Source organism: Polyodon spathula, chromosome 3 (genome assembly GCF_017654505.1).
Source record: "Polyodon spathula isolate WHYD16114869_AA chromosome 3, ASM1765450v1, whole genome shotgun sequence".
Classification (NCBI taxonomy): domain Eukaryota; kingdom Metazoa; phylum Chordata; class Actinopteri; order Acipenseriformes; family Polyodontidae; genus Polyodon; species Polyodon spathula.
Window position 1 is genome coordinate 81,547,749 of NC_054536.1, and position 25,201 is coordinate 81,572,949.

General features: G+C 36.7%; 1 protein-coding gene across 1 annotated transcript in view; it reads left to right on the forward strand.

The window, feature by feature from the left end:
* LOC121313487 (cadherin-2-like) overlaps nt 1–21,661 on the forward strand; it is a 62,126-nt gene extending 40,465 nt beyond the window's left edge. Inside the window, exons 3-16 of the mRNA XM_041246091.1 lie at nt 700–923; nt 2,983–3,156; nt 3,619–3,774; nt 4,334–4,478; nt 5,013–5,185; nt 6,186–6,323; nt 9,645–9,830; nt 10,078–10,331; nt 10,588–10,730; nt 13,419–13,652; nt 15,182–15,415; nt 15,634–15,773; nt 16,562–16,726; nt 20,179–21,661. Of these exons, the coding sequence (XP_041102025.1) occupies nt 700–923; nt 2,983–3,156; nt 3,619–3,774; nt 4,334–4,478; nt 5,013–5,185; nt 6,186–6,323; nt 9,645–9,830; nt 10,078–10,331; nt 10,588–10,730; nt 13,419–13,652; nt 15,182–15,415; nt 15,634–15,773; nt 16,562–16,726; nt 20,179–20,385 (2,573 nt within the window). The 3' untranslated portion in view covers nt 20,386–21,661. The remainder of the gene's footprint in view (nt 1–699; nt 924–2,982; nt 3,157–3,618; nt 3,775–4,333; nt 4,479–5,012; nt 5,186–6,185; nt 6,324–9,644; nt 9,831–10,077; nt 10,332–10,587; nt 10,731–13,418; nt 13,653–15,181; nt 15,416–15,633; nt 15,774–16,561; nt 16,727–20,178) is intronic.
* The last annotated feature ends 3,540 nt before the right edge of the window (nt 21,662–25,201 follow it).

Sequence of the window (25,201 nt, forward strand, 5' to 3'; positions counted from 1 at the left end):
AACTTTCTATTTAAACAATAACTGCACTCAGACGCACAATCCAGTGTTACCAGGGCCAGGAATGAAGTACGGTGTGCCGAAAGGGTCAAGACACAGCAATGCCAAAAAATATTCCTCAAAGAAATCACTTTACCCCTCTATCCAGTAAAAAAAAAATGGAGATAGTAATTTTTTTTTATTTATATATATATATATATAAAAAAATATATATATATATATATATATATATATATATATATATATATATATATATATATATATTATATATCCTGTATAAGGACATTGCAGTACCAGCAATGTCTAACCACACATATATTGAGATGACTTGAGTTAGCTAACTGCTTTCAGTATCAAATTTATAAAAGTATATTTGAAAAATGAACTAAACTAGTAACTGAAACTGATCCTGGTCATCTTCAAACCTTCCACTAACACCTATGAATGTTTTATATATTTTACTGTGCTGGTTGTTTGTTGATGACCTGTATACATTGTGTCAATTGTTAATGAATCTTCGCTCAATTGCGGCTTAAAAGCTGCATCCCTCAAGATGAGGGTGTGTGTGTGTGGTGTGTGTTTTTATATATATATGACAGACATGTCGTATTCATTTTTCATTGTTCTGCTTATATTGTAAAAATGTATTTCCATATCCTCCCGTTTGTTGATCGTCCTCTCTATTTATCATGTGTGTTTCAGTGAGATTTGTAGACTGCGGAAGGAATGGACGACTTCGGTATGAAACCACTGACCCATCAGACTTTAGGATAGGGGATGATGGAGTGGTTTATGCTGCAAGAAATGTCCACATTTCCTCCAAGGAGACTACGTTTTCTGTGAAAGCACGGGATACCGAAACCCAGGAGCAGTGGCAGGCAACGGTGAGACTGATGCCCACGCTGGCACACAGTGAAAAGCAACAGGTGAGGAAGCTTATAAACCAGTGGTATGTGTTAATGTATATATTGCAGCAACGACAGTTTGTCTGGTACGGTTAAGAAATAAATTACGATTTTTTTTAACTGTTTTTCTAAAAGCATATATGCATTTCTCCATGTCACTGTGGTTTTAAATGGAGCCGTCTCAGGTAATCTTTAAACATCAACATAGCAGTGTGTATGCAGAAGAGGTACACAACAAAGTGTTTTACTTTTAAGTGAATTTCCAGTTAATCTTCTACTCCTGAATTATTATAAAAGATCTGTTCTAGCGATTTAAGAAACCTGTGTTAGATATTCCTGCAAAACTTGACTAAGGGTAAAGTGCAGAAATATAATTAGTATCTGCTTGCCAGAGGCAAAAGTGCTGCTTGCTCTATACTAGGTTTCAGTTTCCCAGATATGATAGTAAATTTATAATATATATTATATATATATATATATATATATTATATATAGATATATATAGTAATATGTATTGCTATACTGTTCCTATATATATATAGTTTTTATAATATATAAAAAATAATATGAATGACAACGACAAACATCATCTATGAGATTTTAGCTAAATCAATAACAGATTTTCAGCCAGTGAAATTTGGTTAAGCTCAAATGTCTGTAGCTGTTAAACTTAATACTAATGGTTGTTAGTTGGTTTTTCAGCGACTGTGTTACCTGGAATTTGATGAAGGGTCATGAGTACACAAATTAAATAGGGAGACAAATTTTAATTCTCATTAGAGCAAATACAAAATAAACATTGTAACGTATTACATTGCAAGCATTTTGATCAATCTCCAAAAGCAGCAACTCCCATTTAAGACTGCCTCTCTTGTGTTTTATAAAATTGTACCATTTAAAAAGCTTATGTGGACAGTTTATAACTACAGAATAGGAAGTATTCTACAAGCCAACTATCAAGCACGTTTATTACAAAGCTTCTGGAGGAACTAACTGAAAAGCACTGCTGGGAAGCCTTGTTTAGTATATGATTAGACCTGTAAATTAATGACTTGGGTAACATGTAAATGTACAACCACATTATTAGTGTGTGACCTTTTTTTCCCCTCCCTGTATATCATTTAAAACAATGATTGTATTAGTTTTTGCCTTTTGATATATCAATTAGATTCTCAACAAATATTGTAAATGTGCCAATATTAGATCTTTTGCTTTGTGATTTGTACCAGTATGTAAAAAAAAAGAAGAGGTTGTTATTGGTAAGAGTTAGGAATTTCGACATTTTACCTACTGAGATGAATGTCCATTCTCATAAGCAAGCCATCTAGAATATCCATCATTCTTGACATAGGTCTCAAATAATTACTGCATTACTTCTCTAGAATTTAATAGGGTCATAAATATTTCTGAGTCATGTTTCTGGTAGCTGCAAGACCTGCTTCTGTGAATTTAAATTTATTACGTTTATAATCGGATTTCAAACATGGTTAGCATTACCAACTGCATTAAGAAGTCTAAAGGAAAACCGTAATGTATTGTAGTTTTGTTTGTTTTTTTTCCCCCCTTTTCAGCATAACAGGATTTAAATCAAAGGGCATTTTACAAAAAGCTGGATTCCACTGAGCTTTTAATAAAAACAAAATACTTTCTCAAAAAGACAGTAAAGCAGCACAGATTGTTGCTGTCACTTGCTCAGCAGTTTTATAAACAATCTCCAAAAGTTATACTGACTTGGTGTCTGTGGCTTTGCTTCTGTTTTGTTCTACAAAGGGAAAAGCATGGTCTAGTCATGTACACTTTTCAGTTTTTCCCTGAAAGTTCTGAGTATTTCTTTTTTCTGTATTCTCTTTTAAGACTGCTTATACCCTTTTTAATATAGTTGTGTGTTGCACAATGGAATTTGAGATTGGAACAATAATTTATACTTTTGTCTGGCACTACTAAATATGGAGAAAGCCATAAATAATAGGAGCTAAAAGATTATTTAAGGTAGTCCATGATTTTATTGTGATCATTTGTAATCCTTAACTGAAACTTTTGTTATCGACCAACCCTAATTTTTAGTGGATTTGAATTTCAGAATGGCAAGAAATCCAGTGCTCCAGAGTTCCCCCAGCAGATCCGGGAAATTGTGTTTCCACAGCAACACCCGGACCGTAGTGGTCAGCTGAAGCGCATGAAGAGAGATTGGGTCATCCCCCCAATCAATGTGCCAGAAAACTCCCGAGGCCCTTTTCCACTAGAGCTTGTCAGGGTAATGAAATATTTTATTTATTTATGTATTCATTCTATTTTAACCACATTCTTGCAATGTTAATATATTTGTAAAAGGTGCATTTCACTTATAGGTAATAAAAAAAAACTATGTTTGTACTGTAACTTCAATGGGTGATTTTGATGGGTTTCCATTTCCTGAATATACATTGTCAAGAACACAGTAAAAAAATGTAATTAACCTTGCCATAGGAAGAAAGAACCCTTTTTATGAAACCAGCACTGCCTGCTGTGTGTAAGCGGGAGCTGACAGCACTATTTGGTTGGTTTGGTTATTATTAATGTACAGTGATGGAGTAATTAATAGATTGTCAGGTTTTTTTTTTGTGTCACCTGTAAAAAAAAAAAAAAAAAAAAAAAAAAAAGTGCATTCTTGCAAGTAAAGCTGCTGGTTCTTATTTTGTCTATCATTTCCTTCACCTCCTTTTCCCTCTGGTTTTAGATCAGGTCAGATAGGGACAAAAACCGCTCCCTGCGCTACAGTGTCACAGGACCTGGAGCAGACCAGCCTCCTACTGGGATCTTCATCATTAATCCAATTTCAGGAGAACTGTCTGTGACTAAGCCTTTGGATCGGGAGCAAATATCTAACTTTCATGTAAGGATAATGATTGGCAGCACAGTGTGCCTTTTACTGCCCTTCCAGATATGTCGATACGCAAGGGTGCTGGAACTAAGGGTGCTGGGGGTGTGGCGGCAGCACCCCTGTCTAGGCATGGCTTCCATCATATACAGGGGTTACAGTTTTGTTTAATGGCTTTCAGCACCCTCCACTTTAACAATTGTTCCAGTGCCACTGTAGATACCACTGCTATATATCTATGTATTAAACCAATAAATGGTCTCATGGATAGATAGAAATCAATCTTTTTAATGATAATTTGAGTAAGTTATGTTTAACTGTTTCTATATAATCTAACATATTAGAAATACAATTTTAGGTAAGCCAATTGAACCGCAGCAAAAACTGCCAACACTGTTACCCACTGTTTTCGACTGCAATCTTACTGTTCAAGTTTTGCATGTGGCTTACACAGTAAAGGCTGTTTTAAAATATTGGTGTGTTTTAGATGACCTCCCTCTTATCTGTGTTTTGTTGCTTTGAGCCGCAGAAAATATGTGTAGGTTCCTGCTGTAATTGTTCATGCTTTTTCCAGTTGAGGGCACATGCAGTGGATCTGAATGGAAACCAGGTGGAAAATCCCATTGACATTGTTATCAATGTGATAGATATGAATGACAACAGACCTGAATTTCTGCATCAAATCTGGAATGGCACTGTTCCCGAAGGGTCAAAGCCAGGTAACTGAGAGCCTGGTTTGTAATGTTAATGTTCTATTGCTTTAGTCAGGATCCCTGTATTTTTTTTTTTTTTTTTTTTTTTTTTTTTTTTACTTAGTCACTTAGGTACTGTTATGTTTGTATACTGTACCATGCAATTTGAGTAATGTTTATTGGAAATGCTAGTTTACTTGGATGAAAGTAAAAATGCATGTCCTGTAAGAGAAGCTAATGCTTCATCTTACTGTTGGCATGTTACAAGATTGGATGAGCTGTTGAATTTGTTACTTGGGGTTGTTAAGGCAGTGTTCTTAAATGTTGGCACTGGTATGGATACACCGTTTGGGTATCTTTCCTTGCAGTAAATCAACTGTAATAAATACATGAATACATTAAATCAATAAAATGTGTGATCTCTGGCGCTTTGGGGATGATTACAAAATGCATGTATTCCTTTGCCAAATCAAGTTGAACAATAGCAATATTTTGCTGAAGGAAGTGTCAGTATCAAAGTACAATTGTCTCACAAGTTTGCTGTTTTGTATTTATCTCTAGGAACTTATGTTATGACTGTCACTGCTATTGACAAGGACGACCCCAATTCTCACAATGGTATTCTGAGATACAAGATCCTGTCCCAGAATCCTGAAAGCCCTTCTTCAAACATGTTTACTATAAACAATCAGACTGGAGACATTATCACTGTAGCAGCAGGACTTGACAGAGAGGTATGAACAATGTAAAACTAAATTGCAATTGTAAACAAAAGGTCTTAAATAGGATTAACTAAAATTGCAACTGGCATTCTAAATGTATGCTTTAGTGAGTCAGAATTAAACCAGTAGTTGGGGACAAAACAGAAGCATATGTTACTGGTTTTGTATAAAACAGAACTGAATAATGAAGGTATCTTCCTATTAAAATGTATACATTGTCATCATAAATCAACACATTTGAGTGTGGCAATGGTTGTACATATTTCCCAGGTAAAAAACAAACACAACATGTGACCTTGGCATTCTATCCTAATAAATAAATATATAATATTTAAATGTAAAATTACATTTTTTATATATTCATTTAGTAAGGCAAGCTACAGATGTATTAATAGAAATGTTAAAATGCCTGCTCTTTTTTTCTCTCAAAGTATCAGTTTCCCAGTATGTTTTATGCCTTGCTGGCTTTATAATATGAAAGAGACGGTCAGTTGCTCTAATTTGAGAAAAGGCAATATGCATGACTGCCTCCTGTTTGAGTAATTACACCCCAGGGTTCTGTTTCATGTGCAGCGGCTGGGGGGGGAGGTTTCCTCTGAAAATAATCTGTCTGCTTCCTATTACCTAGCAACCAGTACCTGCACAGTTTTACTAGAGAGGGAGTCAGCTGCCAGATCAGGACCTCCCTCCAGGCTCAAGAATATTAAACCAACAAGCTGCACTGTTGATTTTGTACATCATAGGAATTAATGATAAAAAGTATCTGGGACGATATTAAAGTTCATGTATATGTGCAAGGGGGGGATGAAAATACATAACACGATGAAAAAAACAAACAAACAGTACTGCATACAACAGTGGGTTTGTGAGTTTGTATTTAGGAGATATAATCAACAGGAGGTGAGACCATATAAATGCAGCACTTAAGGGGGGTTAAGTATCTCCCCAATGACCTCTGTTAACTTTTTTGTGATTCATTTATTAAACATAAAGGATTGTGTTTATTTCACAGAAAGTACCACAATATACGTTAATAATTCAGGCGACGGATATGGAGGGAAACCCGACATATGGCCTCTCTAACACGGGAACTGCTGTTATCAAAGTCACAGATGTCAACGACAACCCTCCTGAGTTCACAGCTCGAACTGTAAGTGAAAACCTATAATTATTTTCTTTGCATTTTTATTTTATACGACAATAGATTTTCCTGATAGAATGTACAGTAACCCTGCATGAAAGTATGAAGCTCCAAGCCTTATGACATTGAGAAAGAAAATTGAGGAGGAAAGAATTTATTCTTTGTGACCCAGTAGTGGGTTATCACCTTTTGATTTTTGTAATTCATTGTTGGCTCTCTTGTCTGACTTTTTGCAGACTTAAGTTTCTCTTTCAAAGCACTGTGATGGGAATGCTTACCCACACCAGAGTATCTTGCCATATCACGTGTACTTAATTTTCAGCTATAATGTTTCACTGTTTTAGTTCTCAGTTTCTTGCCCAGATTACATTTTGTCTCCATTCACCCAGGTAGAAATGTGTGTCGTTAGATATCATGAAAGCAGAATCTGTGATTACCATTTTAAAATCAAGATTTAAAACTTGTTTGACCAAATTTGTATTTAACTTCTGACCTGTTGGCCATTAAAGCACTATGTTGCCACTAAATAATACTATGTAACACAATTTTTGTTCCTGGGTAGTAAGTGTTATTTCCTAATTGCTTATGCCTCAAAAGTATAGAAAATGGCTATTATTCCCCACAAGCTTTGCTTTTGTGACCAGGACAGTAATATTTTGAAATTTACCTATTTCCAATGAGAAAACGGGCAAATTTGTGTCTTTTCGTTCACATAAAGTCAGAAAAAAACAACATATGAATTCAAATTAACATGTATTTATACTAAAGTAATACAAAAATGACTACAAAAGATTTAGAAGTGAGTAGTTTTTCGAGATTTACGATTATACTGTAAATCACTTTCACGAATCAGCCCCAAAATGTAGTCTCCCATCACGTTCTCGTTATACTGTCCTTGGTAGCGGCGTTCAAAGTCCAGTATATCCTGGTGGAAGCGCTCACCTTGCTCCTCCGAGTACGCTCCCATGTTCTCCTTGAATTTATCAAGATGAGCATCAAGGATATGGACTTTGAGGGACATCCTACAGCCCATTGTGCCGTAGTTCTTCACCAGAGTCTCAACCAGCTCCACATAGTTTTCGGCCTTGTGATTGCCCAGGAAGCCCCGAACCACTGCGACAAAGCTGTTCCAAGCCGCTTTCTCCTTACTAGTGAGCTTCTTGGGGAATTCATTGCACTCCAGGATCTTCTTTATCTGTGGTCCGACGAAGACACCGGCTTTGACCTTTGCCTCAGACAGCTTAGGGAAGAAGTCTTGAAGGTACTTGAAGGCTGCCGACTTCTTATCTAGAGCTCTGACAAATTGTTTCATAAGGCCCAATTTGATGTGCAGTGGTGGCATCAGCACCTTCCGGGGGTCCACCAGTGGCTCCCACTTGACGTTGTTCCTCCCCACAGAGAACTCGGTCCGCTGTGGCCAGTCCCGCCTGTGGTAGTGCGCCTTGGTGTCCCTGCTGTCCCAAAGGCAAAGATAGTAGGGAAACTTGGTAAAACCGCCTTGGAGACCCATCAGGAATGCCACCATTTTGAAGTCTCCTATGACCTCCCAGCCGTACTCATCATACTTCAAGGCGTCCAGCAAGGTCTTGGTGCTGTTGTAATCCTCTTTGAGGTGCACCAAGTGAGCCAGGGGAAGAGACGGTTACTTGTTACCATTATGGAGCAGCACGGCTTTGAAGCTCCTGGATGAGCTGTCAATGAAGAGGCGCCACTCATTCTGGTTACAGGCGATTCCGATTGCCTCGAACAGACTGGTCACATTGTGGCAGAAGCAGAGCCCATCTTGACGGGTGAAGAAGCTGGAAAAAGGTTGGTGACGCTTCCTCTGATCTGCGACTTGCACACTTTCATCCAACAAGTTCCACTGTTTGAGCCTAGACGTCAAAAGCTCGGTATTGGACTTGATGAGACCAAAATCTCTAATCAAGTCGTTGAGGTCTTCTTGGTTGGGGTAGTATGGGTTTCTCTCCTCAGCTCCACCTCTGAAATTGTCATCTGGATCTACAATGTCTTCCTCGCTCTCTGACTTGCTGCTCTCTTCTAAAGACGGCTGCTCTCTCTCCGGAGGAGTGGGTACGGGGAGCTCATGGCAGTGTGGCACCGGGGCGATGGATGAAGGAAGGTCCGGATACGTGATAGCAGGTGCATTCTTGCCAGTCCGACGTTTGGAAGGGTCCACCATGCAGAAGTAGCAGTTGCTTGAGTGGTCAGTGGGTTCCCGCCAAATTCTTGGGATAGCGAACTTCATGGCTCTCTTTTCCCCTCTGTACCATCCTACTAAAATACATTTATTTCACCCATGACTAATATGTAAGAGATTCTCGCAACATTTTTCATATATGATATATTTTTTTAATAACATTGAAAATTGTAAAACATTTTGAAAAAAAACTTTTACAATTTTTAAAATTAACAAATTTTATAACATAAAATTCCGAGCAACAGTTGTCCATCTTACATTCCAGAGTTTTTTTGCAGTGCTCGCAGGTGAAATGAGGTGCCCAGGGATTGTCTTGATCCCCGACAGGCATGCTGAAATATGCCTTGTAGGCCTCACACATCTTAGCAGATGCTTCCACGGAGTACTTTTTCGCTCTTGTCTTGATAAATTGGCCGCAGACATAGCAAAATGCGTCTGCCGGATGCTTGCAGCCTCTTGATGCCATCTCGGGAAAAATGCAGATATGTATCCACTTAGGCAGCTGGAACTAAACTGAACTGGTGGGCTTAAGGCCCCTGTATTTATACTACTATTTATATTACTGGAAAGTTCTAGAAGTTACTCCAAGTTTACTCAGCACTGAATCTATCTAGAATGTTCTGGAAAATAGATACATTTCAAAATATCACTGTCCTGGTCACAAAAGTTTGTGGGGAATAATAGCCATTTTCTATTCTTTTGAGGCATAAGCAATTAGGAAATAACACTTACTACCCAGGAACTAAAAAAAAAAAGAAATTTGTTACACGGTGTAATCAGTTTCTAAAGCATGTGTATTGTTTTTTATAAAAGAAATGGCTGCTAGCATGATTATCAGGTTAGCACAATGACATGTGATGAAGCAGCTCAATGTAAATGATGTGTTTGACTCCAGACTCAAGGCTGTGCTCTGGTGAGTGTGCCAGCAGTCTCACCTACATTGATCATCTGCCAAGTAACCCAAGTCAAACCCCAAGCAGCCACAGTTACATTCTTCAAATAATAATAAACTCTACCACCTCTTACGTTTTGTTATATCTTAATTAATTAAAAGGCATAATTTAATAAACATATGATTGTACTTGTACCTGTCTGAGTTTGTAAACATTTTTTATGTTTCATTTATGTAGTTCTATGGAGAAGTGCCAGAAAACAGAGTCAATGTTATTGTTGCCAACTTAACAGTTACTGATAAGGACCAGCCCAACACGCCTGCCTGGAATGCAGTCTATAGAATAACAGGTGGTGATTCTACAGGAAGATTTGCAATTCCAACTGACCCAAACAGTAATGAAGGCTTGGTTACTGTTGTCAAGGTAAAATATAGCTCATCTTGAGATTTATGAGAATTGCTTCAGATTTTTTTGTTGGTCTGAAACACTTTGATGTAAAATAATTATAATGAACTGTAAATAACCACATAGCCTTTTTCCAATGAGAACAGTTAATAATGAAACTTGTGAAATCAATTTTCTTTGATAATATTTTGAGTATGCTGCTGTTGCACGATTTGTTCCCCTTTGTGAAGCATGACATTGTTAACATATTTGTATTTCTCTACAGCCCATTGACTACGAGACCAGTCGGATGTTTGTACTAACTGTGGTTGCGGAAAATCAAGTGCCTCTGGCCAGGGGCATCAATCTCCCTCCTCAGTCAACTGCGACTGTCTCCATTACAGTTATTGACATGAATGAGAGTCCCTATTTTAATCCAAACCCCAAGCTTATCAAACAGGAAGAAGGCTTGCCAGCTGAAACAATGCTAACAAGCTTCACTGCCCAGGATCCTGATCGTTATATGCAGCAAACACTGAGGTACAGTAAAGTTTCTTTCTTATGTTTTAGAGACATCTTGTTTACACAGAGAATTGGAAAACGAAATTGTTCACTGTTGAAAATCTCTGTTTAAATAAAGTTATTGATTAATTGTTACTGGTTCAATTACAATTTCTTTTTTTTTAACCATGTATAGTCTAGGATGGTAATGTAAATAACTATAGTATTGTACTCGTATTTGATTTGCTCTTGAGTATTTATTAAACAAAACAAACATTTTTTTTTTCCTTTTCAGGTATTCAAAACTATCGGATCCTGCAAATTGGTTGAAAATTGATGCTGTTAGTGGACGAATATCTACAATCGCAGTTCTGGACAGGGAATCTCCATATGTGAAAAATAATTTTTACAATGCTACCTTCCTTGCATCAGACAGTGGTATGCGGTGTTCTTGTTGTGTGTGTTTTTTGTTTGTTTTTTTAAATCACTTTCTTGTGAAGTGAATTAATCTTATCATAATTCACGTGACTTATCTGAAACTGTACATGTGAACAGATAAACACCAAGTTGAGGATTTTTTTCGTTTTGAAGGTTGAAGACTTTTATTTCTTGCAAAATATATGATGTGTACATAATGGAACATGCTCCCATTTAAACAGAAAATCTTTGAGGGTTACATCTTTGAGTAACTGAAATTACAAGTTTAATCATATGTTTTAAATGTATGTGTGTATGTGTATATATATATATATATATATATATATATATATATATATATATATATATATATATATATATATATATATACACACACACACACAGTAGATGCTGCTTATTAGCAACCTCTCGGTTCCCAGCAAAAAGTTGTTATTAACGAATGTTGTTGTTAAGCGAAAAGCCACATTTTGAATTGTAGGTATATGGAAAAACAATGTATATTATAGTTGTAGAAACAGCGCACTGAAATACACATCTTGGTTCATTTAGTGATAAAAAATAAACACGAAAAACACCAAATATCACAACAAAGAACTGTTTACTAATACTACACAGATATGTAAAAAAACAGTATACCCAGTACTGTATTGTACACATAGTACTACAACAACCTACTATCAATATCCTTACAAACAGCAGAAAAACTTGGTATACAGGACTTATATCATTTTAAAAGAAGTAGTTGTCCAGTTTTGTCACTCTTAATTTTGCGTGCATCTTCTTAACCAATTTAAAAACTTAGAAAGATGTACACATTTTTAAACCTTGAGGACCTGGTGACAATCAGACTCAATAAATGTGCAGTTGTGTTATGAAAATGGATACATAAATAGACACTGCGATGGTGCACACAATGTATACGTGTGCGTGCTATAGCCAAAGAAATTGAAAAAAAAAAAAGTTAAGAACATAAAGTTTACAAACAAGAGGAGGCCATTCGGCCCATCTTGCTCATTTGGTTGTTAGTAGCTTATTGATCCCAGAATCTCATCAAGCAGCTTCTTGAAGGATCCCAGGGTGTCAGCTTCGACAACATTATTGGGGAGTTGATTCCAGACCCTCACAATTCTCTGTGTAAAAAAGTGCCTCCTATTTTCTGTTCTGAATGCCCCTTTGTCTAATCTCCATTTGTGACCCCTGGTCCTTGTTTCTTTTTTCAGGCTGAAAAAGTCCCTTGGGCCGACACTGTCAATACCTTTTAGAATTTTGAATGCTTGAATAAGGTCGCCACGTAGTCTTCTTTGTTCAAGACTGAACATATTCAATTCTTTTAGCCTGTCTGCATATGACATGCCTTTTAAGCCCGGAATAATTCTGGTCGCTCTTCTTTGCACTCTTTCTAGAGCAGCAATATCTTTTTTATAGCGAGGTGACCAGAACTGCACACAATATTCAAGATGAGGTCTTACAAGTGCATTGTACAGTTTTAACATTACTTCCCTTGATTTAAATTCAACACTTTTCACAATGTATCCGAGCATCTTGTTAGCCTTTTTTATAGCTTCCCCACATTGCCTAGATGAAGACATTTCTGAGTCAACAAAAACTCCTAGGTCTTTTTCATAGATTCCTTCTCCAATTTCAGTATCTCCCATATGATATTTATAATGTACATTTTTATTTCCTGCGTGCAGTACCTTACACTTTTCTCTATTAAATGTCATTTGCCATGTGTCTGCCCAGTTCTGAATCTTGTCTAGATCATTTTGAATGACCTTTGCTGCTGCAACAGTGTTTGCCACTCCTCCTACTTTTGTGTCGTCTGCAAATTTAACAAGTTTGCTTACTATACCAGAATCTAAATCATTAATGTAGATTAGGAATAGCAGAGGACCTAATACTGATCCCTGTGGTACACCACTGGTTACCACACTCCATTCTGAGGTTTCTCCTCTAATCAGTACTTTCTGTTTTCTACATGTTAACCACTCCCTAATCCATGTACATGTGTTTCCTTGAATTCCAACTGCGTTCAGTTTGAGAATTAATCTTTTATGTGGGACTGTCAAAAGCTTTCTGGAAATCTAAATAAACCATGTCATATGCTTTGCAGTTATCCATTATCGATGTTGCATCCTCAAAATAATAAAGCAAGTTAGTTAGACACGATCTCCCTTTCCTAAAACCATGTTGACTGTCTCCCAGGACCCTGTTACCATATAGGTAATTTTCCATTTTGGATCTTATTATAGTTTCCATAAGTTTGCATATAATAGAAGTCAGGCTTACTGGTCTGTAGTTACCTGGTTCAGTTTTGTTTCCCTTTTTGTGGATCGGTATTACGTTTGCAATTTTCCAGTCTGTCGGTACCACCCCTGTGTCAAGAGACTGCTGCATGATCTTGGTTAGCGGTTTGTAAATTACTACTTTCATTTCTTTGAGTACTACTGGGAGGATCTCATCCGGCCCAGGGGATTTGTTTATTTGTGGTTAAGCGGCAGACAGTTGTCAATATTCGAAATCCAGTAACATTAAGTTGTCTTTATCAGGGTTGATAATATCCGGCATCTACTCTGCGTCTCTCTCGCTTTCTCTCTCTCTCTCTCTCTCTCTCTCTCTCTCTCTCTCTGCATTTATTTATCATTTAATGTTGTTTTTAAACATGTTTTAATGTTTTCCCTCTTTTAGGAGTTCCTCCTGCAAGTGGAACTGGGACGCTGCAGATTCTCCTGATGGATATCAATGACAATGCTCCACATGTGTTTCCTGAAGAGGCAGAAATCTGTGAAAAGCCTGAACCCAATGCCATCAACATTACAGCAATTGACGGGGACATTGACCCCAATTCTGGCCCCTTTGCCTTTGAACTTCCTTATAAGCCCTTTGATGTAAAGAAGAACTGGACCATTACCCGTTTGAGTGGTATGTTAGCAGTGATTTCAACATTTAACGTAGTAGTGGTTAAAAACAGCATTGCCTTTACCAAACTCAACCTAGCTACGACTAGGATGCATATATATATATATATATATATATATATATATATATATATATATATATATATATATATATGTGTGTGTGTGTGTGTGTGTGTGTGTGTGTGTGTGTGTGTATGTATATATATATATATATATATATATATATATATATATATATATATATATATATATATATATACACACACACACAGTACCAGTACCAGTCAAAAGTTTGAGTACACTTGCTAGAAACTAGGTTTTTTTTCATAATTGACAATTTTTTACATCGTATACGTTTCTGTAAATACTTGAAAATGAAAACACGTTACAAAATACAAAACAAAACATAAGGAGTATGAAAGCAATGTTCAAGAAAATTTTAAAATTGTCTCTAAATCCTCAAAATAGCCACCCTTTGCCTTAATAACAGCCTCACAAGCACAATGAATTTGGTTAACAAGTTTCAGCAGGAAATCAACGACATGTCTTCCCAGCTCTTCTGCAGCAATTCCCAGAGATGTAGGGCACTTGTGGGTAGCTTTGCTTTGACTCTTTGTCCAGTTCGTCCCATACAAGTTCGGTGGGATTGAGGTCTGGAGACTGGGCAGGCCAGTTCATTAGATTGAGTTGCCTTCACTTTCCTTCTTCGCCAGATAGTTCTTGCACAACTTTGAAGTGTGTTTCGGGTCATTATCTTGCTGAAGAATGAAGGACTGCCCAAATATTTCAAATTTTGACTTGTCGATCCATACGACCGACTTCCACTCCTCAAACGCCCAATTTCTGTGTTTTTTGGCCCAGGCAAGTCTCTTCCTCTTATTCTGCACTCTTAACATTCTTTGCAGCAATTCTTCCAGTTAGGCCAGCTTCACGCAATCTCCTCTGAACAGTTGATGTTGAAACATCTGTACTTCTAGTAGCATTTAGCTGAGATTGTATTTCAGAGGCAGTTAATCGCCGGTTTCACAGACTTGTGACTCGAATGAACTTGTTCTCTGATTCTGAGGTCACCCTTGGCCTGTCTGACCTTGTTTGGTCCTCATGAGTGCCAGTTTCTTCAAATCGTTTGATGGTCTTGGCCACAGCAGTTACAGACACTTGCAAAGTTCTTGCGATTGTGTCTTTTTCTTTGCTTAACGGAGTATATTTTGCCATTTTCTGCTCCCTTACTTTGGGTGACTATTTAATTGAAATTGACAAGATTTACATTTTCATTTAAAAATTAGATTTTTTGATTGCAATTCACTTATGATTATTATTATCAGCTTATATAAGTACATGTATCATATAACGAAATATTAAGTGTTTATAGACAAGTTTATACATTGTAGATAATCATGAAAAACCTGGTTTCAAGCAGGTGTACTCAAACTTTAGGCTGGTACTGTATATACCTGTTTTATAAAGAAAACGGTTGTAAAAGTCAATGCAATAACCATGTAATTAGTTTAAAAATTCTAATTTCTTCTACAGGCGATTATGCTCAACTAAGTCTCCAGATTGGTTATCTTGAAAGTGGAGTCTATGAGCTCCCTATAATAATCACAGACTCTGGCAATCCGCCCAAGTCCCACACATCCATCCTTCGAATAAAGGTGTGCCAGTGTGACCACAATGGAGACTGCGCTGACGTGGAGCGGATCATTGCTGCTGGTCTCGGGACGGGAGCTATCATTGCCATTCTGCTCTGCATCATTACCTTGCTCAGTAAGTATACAGCTCTGGCTGTTGATGCCACACACCGCTAGATTCAAAGTTATCATCCTAAAAGAAATCCTTGCAGATTATATGGATAAAAACTAAATCATTGATCAAGCCTGTACAGCTGTATCCTTTTCTAAAAATGTGTCTGAATTAAAAAAACAAAACTACATATGTTTCATTTTATTGATTGTCTTTTTTTTTTTTTTCTTTTAATGTTCAAGTTCTTGTCCTGCTGTTTGTGGTTTGGATGAAACGTCGTGACAAGGAACGCCAAGCCAAGCAGCTGCTGATAGATCCTGAGGATGATGTTCGTGACAACATCCTGAAATATGACGAGGAAGGTGGTGGAGAAGAGGACCAGGTATGTTACTTGGATACTATACACACACAGTTGTTGAAAACATTTAGATGCCAGTCACAATTAATTTTAAGCAGGTAATAATTAATGCCGAGCATTCTTGTAAATTTTGCCCACAGGCCTAACCTTTATTAATGTGAAATTCTTTGAAGCAAGCGAAGTCCATTCACACTTATTATGATTTCTTCTAATTGTATTAGCTAAAATGAGAATAATGTTTATATTATGAATATGATTCAGATCAACTGCCATTTATTTTTTCTATGTTGGAGCACACACAGTTTTTAAATAGATTTAATAGAGAAATGAACTTTCACTGTCAATAGCTACAGACATGGTAATGTTTTGGGGTATGAGGAGTCTTTCATTTTCAGCTAATTGTGTCAGTCCCATTGAGGCTAATCCAAGACAGTGCCAATTCTCAATCTTTGGCCTATATTAATAAAGGTGAAAGAATGAACAAAATGATGAAGCTGTAAAGACAAGTCAGCAGTTTAAATATCATCATGTGGTCCTGGATTGGGTACTGTTTGCCATGATGTGTCTTAACACTTCACACTACAAATATGGCTTTATTTATATAAAAAAAAAGTATTTGGTTTGTTAATAGGAGTACATTTATTGCAAACCATTAGAACAGTGTTCCTCACTGATTTTTTAATTTGTTGATCAGTCAAATTCTTTTTAAAGAGAGAACCTCACATTTGAAAAGCAGGTCATCATAATGTTGTGTTTGTCATGCATTCTGCAATCACCAGGTGGTTTTTCATTGATTCCTATCTGCTTTACAGGATTACGACCTGAGCCAGCTTCAACAGCCTGATACGGTAGAGCCAGATGCCATCAAGCCTGTTGGAATTAGACGTCTTGATGAGAGACCAATCCATGCCGAGCCACAATATCCAATACGATCAGCTGCTCCACACCCTGGGGACATTGGCGACTTCATTAATGAGGTGAGAGAGATTTTAAAACAGCTTTGAAACAGACTGTAAAGTTATAAGTGTAAAACGTTGTCAGGAAAGACAAATTACAGGTACCGTTACATTATTTAAACAGTTGTAGCAACACGTGGAGATGTGCAACGCTATATTTTTCGGAAACCCGCTACTTGCTCTTTAAATTACATGAATTACACAAGTCTCCATGTATAGGAACACCTCCAAGAGAACATTTCAGCTAAGAGAACAACCTTGTGGTGAAACAGATTTTTTTCCATTGTAAATGCTCTGCCTAAAGGAACAGAAACTTAGCTAAAAACACCTTTTTGGCACTGGTAGTGATTAGTTCACAACTGATACAGTACTGTTTTGTAACCTGATAACATGATCATGAGGCTTAAATTAAAATTATTTATTTAATCTTTTTAAAACTGGTTTGGTATTGCGAGAGTGTCTTGAGGAACACTGATGTATTCTGATTTCCACGAGTGCACCTCATTGCTACAAAATTGCACGTAAACAAACGTAAACAAAATATGCCGCTGTTTCTCTTGCTACAAAAAGTTGGACATTTTTCAAGCTGAACAACAGTTGAAATAATTGAATATCTTTTAAAAGAGCCAAGTTGAACTCTATGCAAAGAAAATTAGCACAAAACACAGATAAATTAAATATTTAATGAATTAAAGACAAGCTTTTTCAGGAGAATTAAAAGTAGTCATCCCTGATTTTGACCAGCACAGGATCTTTGGTTTAAACCTCTATATGTGACCACTTTTATGAAAGAAACTGTTTGGAATAGAGTTATCTTTACTAGACTTCAGTACATGTGTGCAGTGTTGAAAGAGTTTAATTTAAGAAAATATAACAAATGTTATTCCTTTTCAACATTTGTTTCCAGTCTTTTGGATTGGCACTCTTGCAGGACCGATGTACCTTTTTTTTTTTTTTTTTTATAAGCATAATATTAGCCATTAGTGTAACAAGCTACCAGAGAAAGTTAACATTTCAGCCCTTGCTGATACTTTTTTTTTTTTTTTTTTTTAAATAAAAAAAATCATGAATTTTAGACCCACTTCATAAAAGATTAAACCCTTTGTTTCAGGTTTATATTGGAATATAAAACTGTTGTAGAGCAACTATTTCTGGAGAAGCATGGGCTCTTTCCTATACCAAAATCTTTAGACAAACCTTAGTCTGAAACATGAATTAACTTTTGTGCTTGTGAAGAAAGTATAGTGTCTCCAGAAATAGAGACTTGACAAAAAAAAAAATATATATATATATATATATATATATAAGCTGATGTTGTAAAAACCCTGCAGTTTTTTGTTAATGGTGTTATGATAAAACTGGGACTCCTCCTGCGAGTCAGTAATGTCTGACCTTGGAGTCTACTTGCGTGCAGACACCGGGGCGATTTTAAACCACAATAGAAAAGTTTACCACTAGAGCAATGATGACTTGAATTGTAATAAAAGATCTGTCATTCAAATTGTATATGGCTGCCGAGAGCAAACATTTCACTAGTTAACAAGGGGAAAATTAAACCATGCTGAATGGGATTTCTTTTGTAAATGACCATTTATGTAACTACTGAATTTGATTGCTGCTTAGTTGCACTAAAACCGATTAACACTAGAACCACCGAGATTTTGGATTACACACAACCGGAGCTGCACGAATGTGCGGCTCCATTTTAAAACGGCTTCGATATGAAAATGAAAAACAAACAATTGGATTCAACATAATATTTTTATTTATGAACATCACACATAACATTTTCAGAGCAGAAACACCATATTTAAATGGAAAATTAAACTTTTTTCTTATTTTTTCCAAAACGAGCACAAATACATAAACTTGAAAAACTGCAGTAAAATAAACTTCTGTGTAAAGAGGTGCAGAAAGCTGTATGCAATATAAAATTATAAAACATAAAGAACTAGTTATAAAAATAGCATAAAACTAAAATATAACATAACTTATGCAATGTGAAAGCGCTTTGAGTGAAACAGTTCAAAAACGCTGTCTGTTCAGAGTTCTATTTCAGGATCCTAGTACAATCTATGCAGAAAACACACTTTTAAACTGTACCAGTGCATTTGCCACAGACTGCCTTTTCACAATGGGTGCAGACATCAAAAGTTCTGTTTTTATTGCATTTAGCAACATGGCATTGTCTTTTATTGCTTGTGCTAGTGGGCCAGTTGAGGGGCATTTGCCAGCCAGCTTTCGTGTCTCTTATCAAAATGTCTCTGCCCTAGCTCCAGGGCTAGCTGCAAAATGAAGTCCCTCTGAGTGATTGTGTTGACTCCTTGTACAAAAAGTGTTGATGGCTGCCACGTCCAAAACATTAAAAAAAAAAAAAGACAGGCCACCTGCGAGTACCATCTTTGACAGAATACAGCCGTGCAATGTGATCCAGTATATCCACGCCGTACTCTGTCGTGTTGTAAATCACACTGTATTGTGATTCAATGTGTATATTTTGTTGCAACTTCTAATTAATAATAATACATGATGTGTAGAATGACTTTCATTAGTGTTTCAGCACTCGACAGTATGTAATACGTTCTTTTACAATTACTTTGATTTTAATGACTAAATTGTCTACAATATTGTTTCGATTTCAATATGCCGCATGAACTGCCGGTCTGGTGGTTGAAGAAGCAAGTGCTTATAACTTATTCATTTTTACAATTCTGCAGCTGAAACACTATGGGTATTTAAAACAAATATTTAGTAATACTTAATGGACATGCACTAGATATTCGCATACGCAGAGATATTTAAATTTTAATTGCAGAAGCCATTCAAAAAGTGGCAATGGCGATGCTAGTGTTAATTTGTGTTTGAAAAGTTCACGTTTTCAGTTAAACTCCTTATTAAACTATTTTCAGAATCTGAATATCCAAATTTGGATCATATCAGGATAGTACTATCAGACTGAGGGGGGAAAATGTTGAAACCAGGTTATACTTTTAACTATTGGTCTTCTTCCTACTAGTAAATCAATGACATTCATGTACACATTGCTGATCTAAAACAATGATTAGACAGTGTTAGTTTCTGTTGAAGTCTTTTTGGCCTCAGTTTTCTGTTACCCCTGGTTACAAATGTAGTATCTATTCTTAATTTTGCTGAATTACAACAAAAAAAATGTCCTTTTTTACCTTACTAAACAATACTTTTATACTATATTTTTCAAAAGTTTGTATTAAAACTTTTTATATTTATATAGACATATTTGTGTTCAAATATTTAAGCTGGTTTTCAAATGGTGTATCAATGGTATTTTATCAAAAATGAAAACGTGTTGGCTATAGTAAGTAACAAAAATGAACTTGTGATTTGTACACCCTGCTTAAAAAAAAAAAAACTTAAACCAGCCCCTGGTAGACAACATCTGTCAGTGGAAGACTTTTTAATTTTTTTTTTGTTTGTTTGTTTTTCTGTCTTTCCAGGGTCTCAAGGCAGCAGACAATGACCCGACAGCTCCACCCTATGACTCTCTGCTGGTGTTTGACTATGAAGGCAGTGGATCTACAGCAGGCTCTTTGAGTTCCCTGGCCTCTTCCAGTAGTGGAGGCGACCAGGACTATGATTATCTGAATGACTGGGGACCACGTTTTAGGAAACTTGCAGACATGTATGGTGGAAGTGATGACTAATTGAACCTTGAAGTGGAACCTTTTTTTATGGGACAAGGACAGCTTCTTAAAACCGATATTCCCAAAGGCAGAACAAAAGGCTAGGCTTTAACTTTGTAGTCTACTAGCACAGGTGCTTGATGAAGGATTTGGCATAGGTTACAATCCGATTCCAGCTCAAAGGGAATATCGGTAAACTGACACTGTTTTGGATCGTTGATATTAAGAGCGCACAGTTACACTTGAATTTTACAGTACAGAAGCACTGGGATGTTATGTGCCTTTTTGTACATTTTTGGATCTGATTTAATTAGTTTTATGTTCAAGGCTTTAATGGTACTGACTTTTTGAGTGATTACAAATTTGAGAAAGTATGTTAAACTATGGTGTGCTTCTACATGCTTTTTGGTTATGCCATACTGCTGTTTGTTAAATGATATTTAAAAAAATATATATATATCAGTAAGTACTTACTGGTAACTGATGGAAACATCCATTAGTTGGCTTGGAGGGGGAATAAAACCTGAAACAGCAATGTATAGTGTGCTAGACTTTAGATAGTTTTTCACTAAAAATTAAAAAAAAAAAAAAACGAAGTATGCAGCTGGTTGCAAATAAAGGGACTGTCATAAATCGCCATTTTGTAGCAGTTTTTTGTTTGTTTGTTTTTCTGAAGTGGTATAGTATTTTACAAAAATGTTTATTTTGTTCTAATCCATGTACACTTTGTTATTTGCCTTAGTCAGCCTATGGTTAATTTTTACTTTACTGCAAAGAAACTGTGTGTACATAATGTTTTTTGACGTAGTGCAAAAAGATCCGAACGTATATGTAGAATTTGGACTACGGATTCAAGTTTTTTGCATGTTTTTATCTTTTCATTATAAACGTATTTCCAAAATTGATTTAAAAAAAGACATTGACACAATGAGTTAAATGGAATGGAAGGTGAGAAGAAACCTTTTGTAAAATGAGTAAATCTTATTAGCACAACTGTTTGAATTTGTACCAAAAAGGCGGTGTTATGACACCAGTAGCACTAGTAAATGAAACGGCTTTAAAACTGGAAAGCTTTTTTGACTGCAGCTTTGCAGATCTGTACCAGAATACAAATTATGCATCTCCTGACCCCAACAATCTGAATAAATGCTAATTTTGGAGCAAGTGACTGTTTCTGAATTGTTTTTTTCTACATGACTGTGTCTGGATCTCTATACGGAAAAAATCCCAAGGTACTAAACTATTTTTGCTGAGATTTATTTATTTATTTTTAGCTAGCATGACTACACTTGCTCTGTACCATTTTCCACAGACGTGTTTAATGTTCTAAACATTTGAACCTATTTTCCAAAGAAATTGGATTAAGTTTATTGTAGAACATTTATCACAATCTACAGGGGTATGTCATGACACTTGAAGTTCAACAAACATGAAAATGTGTTTTCCTGACTCGACCTGGCTTCTCGGATGACGTTTACATTGTACAGACGTCTGATCTGTTGGTTGAGAAAATGTATCCTGTACCATTGCAGTATGCCTCTGTCTGGCTGATATGTTCTGTTTTATATAGTTTCATTTCATTAAAACTTTGCCATCTGGCCAAATTGTAGTCTTACAAAAAAAAACCCAAACAAACAAACAAAAAACATTTACTGTATTGTAATACGTGTCAAAATTACTCCTCTGGAGGTTCTAGGTAGAAGTGCTTGTAAAATTGTTTTTACAAGTCTGCTGCTCAAACGTCATCAGGATATCTATTACATATATTTATGGGGAAAAAAAATTCTACCCGAATCTCACCCTCACAATGGGGGGTGGGGGGGGGCGACTTTTACTCGAGCAAATACGGTAGGTTATTTGGCAGCCTTTATCCAAGACAACTTACAGGTGTTATTTCAGCAAGTGCAGATTAGAAAACAATATGAGATACAAAGTAACAAAGGATTAACCATTTGTATCTACAATGACATAGTAGTAGTGCAGCAATGCAAGGATAGTGCTTCAGCTGAGCTTCCATTAACATGATAGGAGGGGTAAATCAAGAGATTTACCAGTGCAGTGTAAACAGGGGGGTCTTGAAGAGGTGGCAGAAGGCATTGAGAGACAGAGCAGTCCTGAAATTCTATGGTTGCTGGTAACAAGTCGTTTTATTTAGGGCAGTATCGGAATAATACGGGACAAAGTATTTAGCTCATTTGTTCTGCAACAAGGCAATTGTAGTGAGATCTTAGAAATCTGTTTTGAAATAACATTTATTTTGGATTTAATTCTGTTTAATTCTAATTTAACTGAACAGTCAGAAATCCAATAGTCTATCTCTCTGACTAAACTCAAAGTAAATTACATGAAAACATTCATATATATAGACCTGTTAGAATGATTTAATAGTAATGGAACAAATAACCATGGTTCTAAATCCTTATTCAATCACCGGATTGCAGTGTGACTTTAGCACTTGTCTCCTGGTCTTTTGAATTGTAAAACTGGGTGGAATCAGGAGCCCAAATAAAACCTCATCTGGGCTTAACATCTTAAATAATTAAGCATTTGTTAAAGGAGTTTTAATCTCTGGCGAAAATTAATGATACAGACCAAAAGCACTTACATGGTGCATTTACACTAACTCAGACCTGAGCAGGTTTGGGTCAATCAGATTCTCATCATCTGGGCCACCCATTTACACTTGAGCACAAACCTAAGCTGGCTTTCCCCCTGTAGGCACATGTATAGCCCCTGAACTTTAGAGCATACTCAATGATATCCTATCAACCACCCCTTGCATGAAGACATTCTTACTCCCCAAAACAGTGAGGCAGAACTGTTTAAATCAACAAGAAGCGTGTCATTTATGTCACTTGTGTGTTTCTAATTCAAAGTGTTTTTTCTGTGCCAATTGAGATTTAGTTTTGTCATCAGAAATGGAGTGAAGCATAGAAAATTTGCATAGCCATACCAATATGTGAATAACACATGTTTCTTTTAAATTTCCACTTTCAAAGTATCTTCAGGGGTATGTGGACATTTAAAGAAACATGTCATTGTATAGATTTATACATCAGTCTGACAACTCCTCTTATATGTAGATGTAAACAATAACTCCAGTTTATTTTCTTATCCATGAAAAATACTTTTGCTATTCAACAAAAGCAAAACTCATTTGTTTAATAGCTAAAAAGAAACATCTGGGACTTTCAGTTCTGTACTATTCACCTCCCAGAAGTATATACACTATATACTAACAACACATCACAGTACTATCGATGATCCATTTTTAAAAATAAAGCCTTTCATAAATAAACACAGAAAACACAGAGGGTCAATTGCAACAGACATTCAGGGTTAGTACTCATCAAGCAGACTAGCTAGTATGGTAATAATTAGGATCATCCCCAGCTGCAGATTAAGTTAGTTCCAATTGCAACAAACAAACAAGCTGGAGATTGGCTGATCCTCAGGTTTAGTACACAGCAGAGGATCAAGATTATCTCCAAGCTTCAAGTGTGGGGTACGCTCACAAACTAATTGATTCTAGTTTGTTATAGTTCAAAGGATTATGTGATTAAGCATTTGCATTTTTTCTGTAAACACATAAATAACAATAAAAAAACATATATGTAAAACATGAAGATAATGCATTTTAATTATTGGGGTTTCTGCTGGGCTGTGAGGATAGAGCAGAGGAAGCAGAAATGAGCAGTTAGTAAAACGGGCCGAGCGAGTGATGCTCGGCCAAAGATAGAGGCTTGATCCCATAACTTGGCTTAGATGGGCCAGATAGGATAGATAAATTAAGATAGAAAGAGATCCCGACTGATGAGTTCTCCTTTTGCCGAGGATGGAGCTTGGTCCAAGGTAGCGTTCCTGAGGATCTGAAAACATATAAAAGTTGCTCTGCTCGGCAGAGGAGCTTCTCAGGGTGATGGGAATAGCCTGATTGTAGGGCTGAAAGGAGAATAGAAAAGGATTCCTTGACTGGTCTGGTGCTGCCCTCACATGAGGTGAGGCATGGGCCTCCAAAGTCAAGAAAAAGGTCCTGCAAGTAATCTGCAACAGAAAGATGGGTTAGTCTGAGATTGGAGATTAGAGTGAGATTGGGGTTTAAATAGGAGGTTTAATTAATTAATCAGCCTAGCTACCACCCCTCGAATTTCGCCCTAAGGTTAACATTTTCACTGGGTGTCTGCTGGGCTGGAAAAGATGGGGAAGGAAGGGACATATGTGACAAACTGGAGAGGTTAAAATAGTGTGGTATGATTATGTGAGTACCTGCCGCTCAGTGGAGAGGAAAAAACCCTTCCTAGAAGAGGAAAACCTCTGGTGGCCCCGGCGGTCAGGTAGTCCCCACTCTGGGCATGCTAGCTAGTCATTGATGGCTATTGCTGTGTCAGTAGAGGATGAACTGATGTAAGATTTGACTATTATAGAAGAACAGCACCCCATGCTCCTCGACAGAGAGTGCTGAGACCATCCTATGTGTTAGTTGATACGGGATCGATCAGCGGTTTGCTATTATCATGTCTGCTTGGAATGGAAAAAGTGAACACACATTCAGAGATTTGGGTTTCACAACTTCAGTCATTCTCCGACTAGTGGAACTCTTAACTCATAATCAAGACAGATTTCCAGTCTCGTACCACGTCTCTCATCATGTATTAAAGTTTGTAGTATTTGAAAGTATGAGCAGACATACGACTAGACTGGTGAAGAAGTCAAGCAGAAATGGATGCCACGATCCAAGTATTGGAGGCAAGCTGTAGCTTTGGACGCTCTGGAGGAGGACAGATTTAAGCAATAAACAAAAGCAACTTTTGCCTGCTGCAACAGTAAGCAGATCTGA